At 43.0% G+C, this 15,801-nt stretch overlaps 1 protein-coding gene across 1 annotated transcript in view; it reads left to right on the top strand.

Moving 5' to 3' along the window:
- Positions 1 to 15,801, top strand: part of LOC132829553 (suppressor of tumorigenicity 14 protein-like) — a 121,718-nt gene that overhangs the window by 39,092 nt on the left and 66,825 nt on the right. The window contains exons 2-5 of the mRNA XM_060846796.1: positions 9,812 to 9,971; positions 13,381 to 13,511; positions 13,784 to 13,854; positions 14,344 to 14,507. Of these exons, the coding sequence (XP_060702779.1) occupies positions 9,812 to 9,971; positions 13,381 to 13,511; positions 13,784 to 13,854; positions 14,344 to 14,507 (526 nt within the window). The remainder of the gene's footprint in view (positions 1 to 9,811; positions 9,972 to 13,380; positions 13,512 to 13,783; positions 13,855 to 14,343; positions 14,508 to 15,801) is intronic.

Genomic DNA, 15,801 nt, shown 5'->3' with positions numbered 1-15,801 from the left:
TTATAACCTGGTGTCACGTGACTTCTGACTCACTCTTGATTTACGCCATGGGGAGGTGGAAGCTGTTTGCAATATGTCTGCAGTTTTGGGATGGAGTTCAAATAAAATGTATCCAAATATATGGATGACACAAAAGTAGGTGGGATCATATGCTCTGGATATAAAATGGCTTCAGCTGGATTTGGAATGTTTTACAATCAAATATAGTGTTGAAAATGAGAAGTTGTCCACTTTGGCAGGAGGATTGGCTGTGCAGAAAGTTTCTTGATTGGTAAGAGGTTGGAAGGACGTCTACTTGTCCTTGGCAATTAGCCAATGAAGAGTGACATGCAGGTTTGGCAAACTATTAGCAAGAGGATTTGAATACAGGAATAGTAAAACAAAAACAAATAGCTGGCGAAACTCAGCAAGTCTGGCAGCATCTGTGGGAAGAAAGCAGAGTTATCATTTCGAGTCCAGTGACTCTTCATCAGAATTGTTAGCAGTTAGGAAAACTGGGATTTATGCTGAAGTTGGGAGTTGGTAAAGGGAGAGGTGGAGACAGAACCTAGAGAGGAAGAGAGATATGAAAGGGATAGGTGTGCTCGGAGATTATGGATAGCAGGCCATAAGTTCAAAAGATATAGGAGCAGTATTAGGCCATTCGGCCCATCGACAGACCATGATAGAAGAAAAGGTGAATAAGTGATAAGTGAGCCAGGAAAGCACAAGCCAATGGCAGTCAGGAAGGTAAATTGGAATATTAACTACTTAACCCGTGAACCTGCAGCTTCCATTTCAGCAGCAGGAGTCAGGAGTGTGTGAGCCAGGGGACAGCTGGAAGGGAAATTAGAGTATTAACTACTTACCTGGCGAATCACAGGAGTGGAAACGGACACAGGGTAACTGACTAATGTATTCAGGCAGTGGTGAAATCCGAAACTCTACACATGTAGAGTCTCCTACCCCCTCCCTCTTCGAACCAAATAAAAAGACTCTGTGTGTAGGGTTGGTAAGGTAACTTTTTAAAAATATCTTTTGGCATTTTAGAACAGAAAGACTGGAAGCTGGGAGAGTTGCATGCTCCTCTTGCAGGATATGGGAGGTCAGGGTCACCACTGGTGTCCCTGCTGACTTCACCTGTGGGTGGCACAGTGGTTAGTACTGCTGCCTCACAGCGCCAGAGACCCGGGTTCAATTCCTGCCTCAGGCGACTGACTGTGTGGAGTTTGCACGTTCTCCCCGTCTCTGCATGGGTTTCCTCCGGGTGCTCCGGTTTCCTCCCACAATGACAGAGATGTGTGGGTTAGGTGAATTGGCCATGCTAAATTGCCCGTAGTGTTAGGTAAGGGGTAAATTTCGGGGTATGGGTTGCGCTTCGGCAGGTCGGTGTGGATTTGTTGGGCCGAAGGGCCTGTTTCCACACTGTAAATAATCTAATCTAAAAAAAGTACATCCAACTCCAGCTCCTCATAGACCACTTTAGGGAACTGGAGCTGGAGCAGGAGCTGGATGAACTTTGGATCATTTGGGAGATTGCGGGCATATTAGAGAGGGGTATAGGCAGGTAGTCACACCTAAGCTACAGGATGAAGTTGCTGGGTGACCATCAGGAGACAGAAAGGGAATAGGCAAACAGTGCAGGGGTCCCCTGTAGTTGTTCCCCCCAGTAATAAGTAAACCGCTTTGGATACCATTGGGGGATTGGGAGGGGAAGACCTAATGGGGGAAAGCCACAGCCGCCAGGTCTCTGGCATTGAGCCTAGCCTGGCTCTGTGGTTCAGAAGGGAAGGGGTAGAAAACAGGAGAGCTATAGTGATTTGAGGTTTTAGGGTTGGAGGAACAGACAGGTGATTCTGTGATTGCGAACTAGACTTCAGATGGTATGTTGCTTCTGTGATTGCTTCCTGGATGGCAGGATCAGGGATGTCTCGAATAGAGTCTACGGGATTCTTAAGGGGGAGGGTGAGCAACCAGACATTATGGTATACCAATGACATAACTTTGAAAAGGGATGAAAACCTGAAAAGTGATTATAGGGAGTTAGGTTGCAAGCCAGAATGCAGGACGAGCCGAGCAGTAATCTCAGGATTGCTACCAGTGCCACCGGCTAGTGAGGCTAGGAACAGAGAAGCAAGTGCATCTGAACATATGGCTTAGGGCTGGTGTACTTGGGAGGGCTTCAGATATGTGGCTCATTGGGATACCTTCTGGGGAAAATGAGTCCTGTACAAGAAGGACAGGTTGCACCTGAACTGGAGGGGTACGAATATTCTGGTGGGACATTTGTTAGAGCTCATCAGGAGACTTTAAACTAGTTTGACAGGGGGATGGAAACCAGAGCTATGGATCTGGAGGAAGGGAAAGATAGCGAACAGGCAGTTACAGCGGTGAGGGAGGCGCATTGCTAATCAGGGATAGTATAATAGCTGCAGGAATGGAGATCACCAAGGAGGGTTTGTCTACAGAATCATTGAGTAGAAGTTAGAAACAGGAAAGGAGCAATCAATTTATTGGGAGTTTACTATAGATTCTCCAATAGCAATAGAGACATGGAGGAGCAGATCGGGAGACATATTTTGGACAGGTGCAGAAGTAACTGGGTAGTTGTCATTGGGTAACTTCAACTTCCCTAATGTTGATTGGAACTTCCTTGGTGTAAATCGTTTGGAGCAGATTTTTGTCAGGTGTTCAAGAAGGATTCCTGACTTGATATTCCTGATGAAGAGCTCATGCTCGATTCGCTGATTCTCCTGCTCCTCAGATGCTGCCTGACCAGCTGTGCTTTTCCAGGTCTACACTTTTTGACAATATGTAGGTAGGCCCACTAGAGGGGAGGCCAGATTGGATTTGGTGATTGGCAATGAACCAATTCAGGTGTCAGATCTCTCGGTGGGAGGCTTATTCAGAAAGTAATGAGGCATGGAGTACAGGGAAATTTGGCTGTCTGGATACAGAATTCGCTGGCCTATAGAAGAGAGGGTGGTAGTAGATGGCAAGTATTCAGCCTGGAGCTCAGTGACCAGTGGTGTTCCGCAGGAATCTGTTCAGGGACCTCTGCTCTTTGTGATTTTTATAAATGACTTGGATGAAGAAGTGGAAAGGTGGCTTAGTAACTTTACTGATGACACTAAAAGGTTGGTGGAGTGGTGCATGTGTGGAGGGCTTTTGTCAATTACAGCGCAACATTGACAGGTTGCAGGTTGGGCTGATAAGTGGCAGATGGAGTTCAATCTGAAAAAGTGTGAAGTGATTCATTTTGGAAATCAAATTTGAATGCAGATTACAGGGTTAAAGACAGGGTTCTTGGCCATATGGAGGAACAGAGGGATTTGGGATCCACATCAATAGATCCTTCAAAGTTGCCACCCAAGTTGATAGGGTTGTTAAGAAGGTGTGTGATGTGTTGGCTTTTGTTAGCAGGGATTGAGTTTAAGAGCCGCAAGGTTATGCTGCAGCTCTGTAAAGCCCTGGTTAGACCACGCTTGGAATATTGTGTTCAGTTCTTGTCAGGGGAAAGATATGGAAGCTTTAGAGTGAGTGCAGAGAAGATTTACCAGGATGCTGTCTGGACTGGGGAGCATGTCTTATGAGGAGAAGTTGAGGAAGCGAGGGCTTTTCTCATTGGAGCGAAGAAGGATGAGAGCTGACTTGATAGAGGTGTACAAGATGATGAGAGGCTCAGATAGAATAGACGGCTGACCTTTTTTCCTATGGCGGGAATATCTATCATGAGAGACATAATTTTAAGGTGATTGGAGGAAGGTTTTGGGGAGATGTCAGAGGCAGGATCTTTACACAGAGAGTGGTGGGTGCATGGAATGCACTGCCAGCGGTGGGAGTAAAGTCAGATACATTAGGGACATGTCAGTGAGTTTTGGATAAGCACATGGATAATAGTAAATTGTAGAGTATGTGGGTTAGTATGATGTTAGAGTAGGATAAAAGGTCAACACAACATCAAGGGCCGAAGGGCCTATACTGTGCTATACTGCTCTATCTCCTACATAAGAGCTAAGCTGTACTGAAAGCAGCCTATATAATGTGATACAAAGATAGAAGTTGTTGGAAAATCAGAGCCAAAGGATGAAATCAGGGCCAAAATTGATTGAACTTGACGTTCAGCCCTTGGGACTGCAGGTTCTCCAAGTGGAAAATGACAAGTTGCTCTTTGAGCTTGCACTGAGGATTGCTGGAATACTGCATCAGGCCTGTGACAGAAATGTTGATGTGGCACTTCTCATTGAAGTGGCAAGCAACTGGAAGCTCAGGGTCCTTTTTGCAGGAAGAATGGAAGAATGGAGGTGTTTCACAAGGCAGTCACCCAGTCTCTTCGTCTCCCCTGTGTAGCAGAGACCACATTGTGAACTGCAAATACAGTAATCAAGGTTGAATGAAGTACAGGTAAATTGTTGCTTCACCTGGAAGGTCTGCCTGGGGCCTTGCATGATGAGGGTCCCGTTTCTGTGGATAGGCTGGTCACCATATACGCTGCAAACCCACCGACTCCCACAGTTAACTCAACTACACCTCCTCATACTTTGCTTTCTGTGAGGTCTCTGTTCCATTCTCCCAGTTTCTCCATTTCTGTCACATCTGTTCTGATGATACCACCTTCCGCAAGGAGGCCTCAGAAATATGCATCTTTTTCTTTAACCAAGGATTCCCTACTACTGTAGTCGATAGAGCCCTTGGCCATGTTCAACCTATTATTCTTTCCCTTCCACGACAATGATGTGTCACTAGTTCCTCTCTTCGTGCTCCACTAGTCTCTGCTTTTAGTGTGATGTCACAATCAGACACATTCCCCTTCCTTCCCTTGTTCACATTCCACAGGGATTATTCGTACCAGGACATGCTGGTCTACACCACCTCCTCCATTCCCAAAGTCTCCTCTCACCACCTTGGCACCTTTCCCAGCAATTGCAGAAGGTGTCAGACCTGTCTGTTTATTTCCTCACTCCATATCATCCAGGATCCCAGACGTATCTTCCAGATGAACTGGCAGTTTACCTGTATTTCAGTCAGTTTATCTTACTGCATTTGTTCACATTGTGGTCCTGTATCTACTGGGAAGACAAAATGCAGACTGGGTAACTGCTTTGCAGAACACCTACATTCTGTCTTCAAAAATGACTCTGAGCTTCAGTTCCCTGCCACTTCAACACACCACCATATTCCCTGGCCAACATTTCTGTTGCAGGCCTACTGTTGAGTTCCAGTGCAAACTCAAACAACAACATTTCCCTTTCCATTTATCAAACCTGCAAAATACCTAAAGGTTCTGACAAGACAAAGACAGGTAAGGTGTTTTCCTTTGTTGAGGAATCTAGAAATGGGGACACAATTTCAAAATAAGCCTCAATGGATTGAGATGAGGAGAATTCTTTTATTTGGAAGGTTGTGAATCTTTGAAATTCTCTATCACAGAGTTGCATAAATGTGGTAATTGAGCATTTTTAAAAAAGTGGAGCTTAATATATTTCTAAACACCAACAAAATGAAGGGATGTGGGGATTGGAGGAGGTGGGAAGCATTGAATTGGGTGACCGACCATGATCATATCGAATGGTGGAGCAGGCTCAGTACTTCCAGAAGACCTGTTTTGGATTCCTTTTTATGCCAGAGTCTTCACATATGCTTGTTTTGTTTCATTTATTTTGGGTTTTAATTCCCCAGTATGATATAATCAGCATTTTTGTTGGGGTATATTGTTATATGTTGAATTCAAAGGGAACAGAAATCTGAAAGAATGATCTGGATTCAGACTGGTTCTCACTTGTATTATTAACCTTTCAGCTGCATCCTTCATTTTTTTCTCTCTTCCTTCACCATGCAAGGAGTTCTGGATTACTTTGTCCTGCCTTTCCTCTTTGTAGAAATCTACTTGGACTGTATCTAGCTTTCTCCTCTTTAAAGTCAACTCATTTTATTTTTAAAACAACCAGTTTAAACATATTCTAACACCTTTGTGTGGTAGGTAGAACTTGAACCTGGACCTTCTGGCTCAGAGGTACAGACGCTAACGCGGTCTTATAAAAGCTACCTTAACTATTTTTAGTCAACCTGCTTTGATATGCCATGAATCACCTCTGGAGCATTTGGGACTTAAACCTGGATTGCCTAGCCAAAGTAGGGACATTACCACTGTGCCACAGAACCCACAATGCACACATGGATTATTATGTTCAGCTTTGCTATAGGAAAGATGTTATTAAACTGGAAAGGATGCAGAAGGAACTTACCAAGAATGTTGCCTGGAATCAACAGTTTGAGTTACAGAGAGAGATTGGTCAAGACTTCTTTCTTTCGAGCATGGGAGACTGAGCAGGGATGTTATAAAAGTATATACGATCATGAGAGACATGGATAGGGTGAATGCACTCAGTCTTTTTTGGAGAATTGAGGATTAGAGAATATCAGTTTAGGGTTAGAGAGGAAAGAATAAAAGGGACTCTGAGGGGCAACTTTTTTACACAGGGTGGTACCCAGATGGAATGAACAGCCAGTGGAAGTGGTTGATGCAGGTAAATCAACAAAATTGAAAAGGCATGGATAGGAAAGATTAGAAGGATATGGGCCAAGTGCAGGGAAATGGGGTTAGCGTGAATGGACATTTTGGTTGGCATGGACCAGTTTGGGCTATAGGACTGTATTATTCTAATTTATCTGTTCATAGGCCTCTGAAATTGTGTCTCTTTCACCCAATTAATTAATTTTGCCCTGGAATATTCCTTGTCCTCTTCTACAGTCAACCTAAACCTTTATGATACAATGATCTCTGCCCCTTAAGCTTTCATCCTTTGGTCCATTGCCCCATCTCATTCCCTAGAACCAGATCCAGCAAAAATTCTTCATCCTTTGCACCGGAGAAATATTAAAATCATTCTTAACACACTTTAAAAAACTTTATACTATTACTGTCCCTGTTGATATTGAGTTAAAGTCCCCCATTATAATTTTTCACTTTTCTGTATTTACTTGCAATATTTTTTGCTATATTTTATTTTGTGATATGTAGAATACACCCAGCAGTATAAATAATACTGTTGGTGTTCCTTGGCTCCAATCAAATAGATTCTGCCCTTGACCCTTGCTTTTTCTCCAGCACTACGATATTCTCCTTAATCAAGACTGACTCCTTCCCCCCACCCCCACACCTTGAGTCTTGCCCTTTTTAAGCCAGGTCTCTGTTAGAGAACATAGAACAGTACAGCACAGACAGGCCCTTCAGCCCACAATGTTGTGCCGACCACTGATCCTCATGTATGTACCCTCAAATTTCTGTGACTATATGCATGTCCAGCAGTCTCTCAATTGTCCCCAGTGACCTTGCTTCCACAACTGCTGCTGGCATGCTCTCTCAAATCTCTGTGTATAGAACCCGCCTCTGACATTGCCTCTATACTTTCCTCAAACCAGCTTAAAACTATGACCCCTCATGTTAGCCATTTCTGCCCTGGGAAATAGTTTCTGGCTATCGACTCTATCTATGCCCCTCATTATCTTGTATACCTCAATTAGGTCCCCTCTCCTCCTCCTTTTCTCCAATGAAAAAAGTTCGAACTCAGTCAACCTCTCTTCATAAGATAAGCCCTCCAGTCCAGGCAGCATCCTGGCAAACCTTCTCTGAACTCTCTCCAAAGCATCCACCTTTTTCCTATAATAGGGCGACCAGAACTGGACGCAATATTCCAAGTGCGGTCTAACCGAAGTTTTATAGAGCTGCAACAAGATCTCACGACTCTTAAACTCAATCCCCCTGTTAATGGAAGCCAAAACACCATATGCTTGCTTAACAACCCTGTCCACTTGGGTGGCCATTTTAAGGGATCTATGTACCTGCACACCAAGATCCCTCTGTTCCTCCACACTGCCAAAAATCCTATCCTTAATCCTGTACTCAGCTTTCAAATTCGACCTTCCAAAATGCATCACCTCGCATTTATCCAGGTTGAACTCCATCTGCCAACTCTCAGCCCATCTCTGCATCCTGTCAGTGTCCCACTGCAGCCTACAACAGCCCTCTATACTGTCAACGACACCTCCAACCTTTGTGTCGTCTGCAAACTTGTTGACCCATCCTTCAATCCCCTCATCCAAGTCACTAATAAAAAATTACAAACAGTAGAGGCCCAAGGACAGAGCCGTGTGGAACACCACTCACCACAGACTTCCAGGCAGAATATTTTCTTTCTATTACCTCTTGCTGTCTTCTGTTGACCAGCCAATTCTGTATCCCATTCCTCCTGACCTTCTGAATGAGCCTACCATGGGGAACCTTATCAAATGCCTTGCTGAAGTTCATATTCACCATATCCACAGCTCGGCCCTCATCAACTTTTCTAGTCACATCCTCAAAGAATTCGATAAGGTTTGTGAGGCATTTCCTGCCCCTCACAACGCCGTGTTGACTGCATTTAATCAAACCATGCTCTTCCAGATGGTCATAAATCCTATCTCTCACAATCTTTTTAACACCTTGCAGACGACAGACACGAGACTTACTGGTCTGTAATTGCCGGGGATTTCCCTATTTCCTTTCTTGAAGAGAGGAATTACGTTTGCAAATCATATCATATCATATTTCCATGCACTCACCTGCACCTGCAGCTCACTAACCTATTTATCATGCTCTGTGCTTTCGCATACATTACATGCATAGAGGTAAACCCAATTTGTAGTTTACTGAATTTGAACTTACTCTGATCCCACCTAATTCCTTACTGTTTGTTACTACAGTACTGCCCGTCTCTCCCAGTTCTTTTTCCGGCTTGGTATTAATCTCTGATATTAGCTTCTGGTTCTCACCTCTACTGAGTTAGTTTCTATCCTCCGCAGTATTATTAGCAATTTTTCTGCAAGGATATTTATCCTGGCTTTGTTCAGATACAACCCATCCAGACTATACAGGTTTGTACTCCCCAAAACTAGTTCCAGTACTCCAGGAAACTAACGCCGTCCCTCCTGCACTGTTTTTTCGGACTTAGCGCTCATCTGTTCTAACCTTCTCTTGCCGTACTCGCCACAGCGTGACATCAGGATTCATCTGCAGATTATTATCTCTGAGCTCCTGCAACCAATTTGTAACCTCTGCGTAAGAGCCTTCATCAACATTTGTCGGTATCAATTTGGACAATGGCCTCTGCGATCATCCTTTCAGAGGAGACAACATGTCACTGTGGATTTAGGAACGACATGGAACGTCTGCCTGTTCCCTTCACGATTCCCCCATTACATCTACCTTCCCTATCTTCTCCCTTGTAGAGCTGAGTGGTCAATGAGGCTGTAGGTACTCAACAATATTTTAAATTGAATACTGTTTGGAAGATACGATTCACCTGATCCACCAGGAACAGGATGTGCACTCCATGATACACAGATAGTCTGCCATACCCTTATTCATTAATCATTTAACTGACGTAACTAAAATAAACTTAAATAAATGCAGATCCACCAGCTACTCCACAATCAGCTGTTTTTCTTGTATTGTTTTCCTGCACTTATTCAGTTTTTAACATTATTATGCATATAAAAGTGTCACTTTTCTATATTGTCATGAGTTTGGTCATTACATGACCATTTTGCATGTTTAATAATGTCTTGTATTTTGTTGCATTCCTCCTCAGAACTGACTAAATCCTCTTGCTCTTTTTAGGCCAATTTTGTGCCAATGTTTCTCCCATCTTTCGATCTTTAATTATACTGCAAGATTGACATTTTCAAAAGTTCGTGTTGATGATGTAAAAAATGGCAGCCTGAGGAATTGTGGAAAAGTAGCATAGTGCCCAGGTCCTGGTTGTATTTAACTTTAATTTCTTGACTTTTTCAGGAAGTCAATGGTTTGGCTGAGGAAATGGTCTTTCTTCCAGCAAGTAACCAGAAGAAACTGGAGAAGCGCAACCCAAAAGAGGTGAAGCTAATCGTGGGGCTGGTAATTGGGGCTGCTCTCCTCTCTCTGATGATTGGGCTTCTTGTTTGGCATTTTCACTGTAAGTATAACTCGGAGCGCATACAAAACAGTTGAATATTCAGAGCATAATCTCTAAATATTAAGTTACAAGGAACTCTATCCTAACTACAACCAGTCTATATTTAATCTCAGCAAACATTCTGAAATGCTTAACTGGGATGTTACCAAACAAATTATGACACCAAGTTTCAGAAAGAGGTATTAGGCCAGCTGACCATAAGAAAAGGCAGCTTGGGTATCTAATTGGGAAAACATGTTTAATTGTTGGAGCTCTTAAAGAAGTGACAGAAAGATGCATGGATTTCATAGGCAATCAATACAGTGCCAAAGAGGCTAACGAAAATCTATATAGTTTATGGAAAGAAAAGGACAGTGGCAAATTGGATACATAATTGACTGAGTGATAGGAAACAAAATAATAGTGAATTTTTTGTTTGGCAAGAGGAAAATTTCTAGGTCTTGAGACTCTTGCTTTTCCTGGTGTACAAATTATCTTGGTGTGCAGGGGGCAATTTCAATGTGCTGCAAATACAAAATCTGAAAGCAATATAACTGAGTGGAGAACAATGCACAGCTCCAAAAGGAATTTGATAAGTTGGTGGAATGGGCAGTATGGTGGTATCTGAAATTCAGTGTGGGGATGTGAGGTGCATTTACCAGCATGTTGGTAGGAAGAACATGGACAGACAAATTAAATTAAGACTTACAGTTCAAAAGTGCTGCAAGAGCAGGTATGTGTGGAGCAGGATGCATATAAATGTAGATTATTGAAGTATAGGTGGAGAGAGCAGTTAATAGCATGTTTAGTATCTGGGTTTTTTTATAATAGTGGCATAGAACAAGAGATTAAGGTTGAATTCATCAGGTACTTGTTGGACTTCATAGAATCACCACCGTTTGGAAACAAGCCATCTGGCCCAACAGGTCCACACCAACCCTCTGAAGAACATCTTACACAGACCCATTACCCGACATTCTTCCCTGACTAATGCACCTAACCTACACATCCTAAAACACTATGGGCAATTTAGCATGGCCAATTCACCTAACCTGCACTTCTTGGGTTGTCTGAGGAAACCGATGCAGACATGGGAAGAATGTGCAAACTCCACACAGACTGAGGCTGGAACCTATCCTGGGTCCCTGGTGCTGAGAGGCAGCAGTGCTAACCACTGAGCCACCATGCCTTCCTTGAGTATTGTGTACAGTTCTGAACACTGAAGATAAGAATATAAATACATTGGAGAGACTGTAGAAGTGGTTTGCAAAAATAGTTCCAGAGCTGAGGATGAAGATAGATTGGAGAGGTTGGGACTGTTCTCCTTGAAGAGAAGGTTAACAAGAGATCTGATCCAAGTTTTCAAAATCATGAGTGGTCTGGACAGAATAGATGGGAGGTAACTGTTCGCTCACTTAACAGGATTGGGACATAAGGGCACTGTGACCAATTGCGCGTCTTTTATTTAAGCTAACACATACTGGCATTGGAAGCAATCCAGAGAAGTTTAATTTTAGGTTGACTCCAGGTATGGAGGAGTAGCTTTTATGAGGTGAGGTTGAGTAAGTTAGACCTGAATTCATTGGAGATACAAGATTCTTAGTGGGCTTAGAATCATAGATAGAGTCATAGAGGTGCACAGCATGAACAAACCCTTAGGTCCAACTTGTCTGCGCCGACCAGATATCCCAACCCAATCTAGTCCTACCTGCCAGCACCCATCCCGAATCTCTACAAATCCTTCCTATTCATATATGACTCCAGATGTCTTTTAAATGTTGCAATTGTACTAGCCTTCACCACTTCCTCTGTCAGCTCATTCCATACACATATGTGAAAATGTTGCCCCTTATGTCTCTTTCATATCTTTCCCCTCTCACCCTAAACCCATGTCCTTTGGTTCTGGACTCCCCAACCCCAGGGAAGAGACTTTGTCTATTTATCCTATCCATGCCCCTCATGATTTTATAAACCTCTATAAGGTCACCCTTCAACCTCCAACACTCCAGGGAAAACAGCCCTAGCCTATTCAACTTCTCCCTGTAGATCAAATCCTCCAACCTTGGCAAGTCTTTTCTTGACAAGATTGATGCAAAAATGTCAATACCCTTTGTGGTAACATTAGATCTAATATATTTTTATGCACAACTGTGCAGATTCCACGCAGGAAATATTGCTTATGGGAGAGTCTAGGACCAGAGGCTATAATCTCAGAGTAAGGCTCATCCATTTAAGACAGAAATGAGGGGAGGATTTCTTCTCTGAGGGTGCTAAGTCTGTGGAATTCTTTACAACAGAAGGCTGTCAAGGCTGGGATATTTGGTAAATTCCATGCTGGCATACACAGGTTATTACTCTGTAGGTGAATCTTGGGTTATTGGGGAAAAAGCAGGAAAGTGGTGTTCAGGATTATTAAATCAGCCATGTGGAGCATACTAAGTGGCCTAATTCTGTTGCTAAGTCTTGTGGTCTTATGGTGCACACTTAATATCATCTAGGAAAAAGGCTTACTATAGCGAGTGGGTTGGGTCTGGAAGGTACTGTCTGAAAGTGTTAGAGACAAAAAAAACTGCAGATGTTGGAATCCAAAGTAGACAAGCAGGCTGGAAGAACACAGTAGACCAGGAATGGAGGCATGAGTCATTCCTCCCATTGTACCTAACCACCTGTGTTCACCTATTGCTACCTCACCATTCTGTCCCTCTCCCCAACTGAAACTGCAGCTCCCCCTATCCCACCTCCATTCCTGAAGAATTATATCTGAAACATTGATTTCTCCACCATCCGATGATGCCTGGCTTGCTGTGTTCCTCCAGCCTCCTGCATATCTACTGTCTGGAAGTGTGACAGAGACATGACCAATTGAGGCATTCAAAAGGACATTTAATAATAATTTTAACAAAGACAACATGCAAATATACACAGAAAAAGTAGGTGAATGATTGTCAGTGAAGAAATGAAAGATAGAAATGGCTGAGAAGAAGGCCAAACACTTTTAGGATTGCAAGAAGTTGAGGTCACATGGTGACTGAGTGGTTAATATTGCATCATGAACCTGGGTTCAGTTACACCCTTGGAAGACTGTATGTGTGGAATTTGCACATTCTCCGTGTCTGCATGGGTTTCCTCCCAGGTGCTTGGGTTTCCCCCCTGTCCAAAGAAAGTGCAGATAAGATGGATTAAGCTTGGGAAATGCAGGGTTATCGGGTAGTGGAATGCTGTTCGGAGGGTTGGTGTGAACTTGATGGGTCGAATGGTCTGCTGTAGAGCTTCCATGATTTCTATAAAACTCACAGTGGTGGCAAGATGAATGTCGATCAGTATACTGTAGAAAACAGAGTAGAGGGGAGTTAGAGACTGAAGGAGGAGCAGCTGAGATACCCTGGATATGAATTTTTCTTATTGATTACTATTTGTTTGCATCACTCAGTTCGCCCAGATAATCGAATTAAGAAAATGTACAGTGGCTATCTTAACATCAGCAACCACAAGTTCACGGAAGAGCTAGAGGATTCAGATTCTGAAGAATTTAAGAAACTTGCAGCCACAGTGGAGGAAATGGTGAGTTTGTGCTTATGTATCAACTACTCGCAGGACAAGAACAGCATGGGGTTAGATGCAGGGTAAAGCTCTTTCTTCACTGTCCCCATTAAACACCCATGGGACAGGAATGGCATAAATTACTGTTACACACAAAGCTCTTACATTATGAGTTCCAGTCACCCCACAGCAGTACTCATTGCCTGCCTGTTTAAACATTTTTGGTGTAGATTAAATCTTTGCAGTAAAAATACACAAGGTGATTTAATTCAATTTTCTCTTCTATACTTCAGCTTCAGGAAACCTACATGGGAGCAGAAGGAATAGCTCCATATTACGTTCGTTCTACAATCACTGCATTCAGGTATGCTCACATAGACAAACAATTCCCAGTTGGGCTGGGTGGCTCAGTCACAGAACAGGTTTTTAATGGGTATGGTTGCTGGTCCTGACCCTCTGGGTGTGGTTTGCCAGGCCATTGCCAGTTGGCAGATTCCTGTTTTAGTGTGACATTACAGGCTAATCTGATGAATTCTGTACCTTTTGCACCAGGGGCCACTGAATCCTGATGAACAACCCGAACCTGGGTTGATTTCTGTTCTTGGAGAAAGTGTGGAGTATCCTGCTCCTTGGATGCTGCCTGACCTGCTGCGCTTTTCCAGCAACACATTTTCATGTTTGATTTCTGTTCTTGCCAGCTGGGTGCTGACGTTATTCAGGATTAAACCTGCGGGCTTTACAATTTGTTGCTGCTCTTCAGTTGGGTTTCTGTTCTCTGTTCTTTGGACTTCGTTTCTTAAATGTTGCATATTATTAGGATGTCTGAGTTAACTGTTTCTGTTCTTCTCTGCAGCGAAGGCTCTGTGATTGCTTATTATTGGCTTGAATGCCGAGTCCCACCAGAGAATGAGGCTGAATTTGATGCAGAAATTGAAGCTTTATCAAAGCAGAGGAACCGCAGGTTTAAAACAAACATGCATTCTAGCTCATTAAGGATTTCCCAGTTGGTGGTCGATCGTAAGTACTGGGTTTTTTTTCTAGTGTATTCAGTGGAATGCAAGTGACAGTGTTTGAATGAAGGTCCTGCAACTGGCCCTGCATTTATAACACTTAATTGTAAATTTGCTTGAATAGAAGTGAGGAGCGAAATTGTTAAATTAAAACTCTCCTTTTTTTTATTTTCTTGTACCAATCTCTCCTTCCAGTATATCTCTCTGATTTACCATGTTTGCCTTTGCTTCACCCCATGTTCTCTCCATCCCTTCTCTTCCCAAGTCAAACATTTGGTCTCAGAATCATCAACTTCTCTCATTTCAGTTGTCCATTTCAATTCCTCTTGAACTCTCCTGGGTTCTGTGCTGTCATCGTCTCCCTAAAACTGTGTACAAATTAACCTCATGTTCATGGGTACGCCCTGAATTTATCTGATGTGACCTCTCCATTCCCATGATCCAACCACTTCTTGTATCCCACACCTTCACTGCAAGCACCCCGAGCCTCTCTTCTTCTGTACTTCCTCTGTTTGCCCATAATATAACTGGCTTCTCCAAGTCACTTTCAAATTCCAGACAGTCTAACCTATGGCTCTGCTTTGACCACAATGCTGCTCCTAAACTGCAATCGTATTTGTGCAACCTTTCCCACACCTGAGCATTTTTTTCTAGTACAGCCCTCAATTTCATTTCCTCAATTGTAAAAGGTACTGTACTATGTGTCTGGTATATGACTGCTTCAACCATTAATCAGCAGCTCAGGCTGCATAACAGCAATGACCAGCAGACTCCTTTGGGAATCATTCACTGTTCTACTACGATGGTTCTCTTTCATTTCTCTTAGTGATCTGCGACCTCTCTCTCTACCCCTGCATCCTTGTCTCCAACCAAGATCTCATGGAGATTTTTTTCATACTTTTGTGGAATGCAAGCATCACTGGTGATTTGTTGCCATACCTAATAAACTTTGAACTGATTAGCTTGCTAGGCCATTTCAGAAAACACGTTAAAAATCTGGAGTCCACAGTAGGCCAGACCAAGTAAAGAAAGCAGATTTCCTTTCCAAAAGGACAGTTGTGAATCAGATGGTCAATCAGCAACTGATAGTTTAATAGTTGCTATTACAGAAGCTAGCTTACAATTCCAGGTTTATTGAATTTAATTTTTCACCAGCTACTGTAGTGTGATGTGAAAACCCATATCTCCAGAGCATTAGCCTAAGCCTCTGGATTATAGTTGAGGACACAGATCTCAAGAAGTTTTCTCATTTGAGTCTGAGATGGCCTACTGTGCTGCTTTCCTCTCTTCTTGCTTACCTC

This window comes from Hemiscyllium ocellatum, chromosome 29 (genome assembly GCF_020745735.1).
Source record: "Hemiscyllium ocellatum isolate sHemOce1 chromosome 29, sHemOce1.pat.X.cur, whole genome shotgun sequence".
Taxonomy (NCBI): domain Eukaryota; kingdom Metazoa; phylum Chordata; class Chondrichthyes; order Orectolobiformes; family Hemiscylliidae; genus Hemiscyllium; species Hemiscyllium ocellatum.
This window is presented reverse-complemented; position numbering and strand designations above follow the sequence as displayed.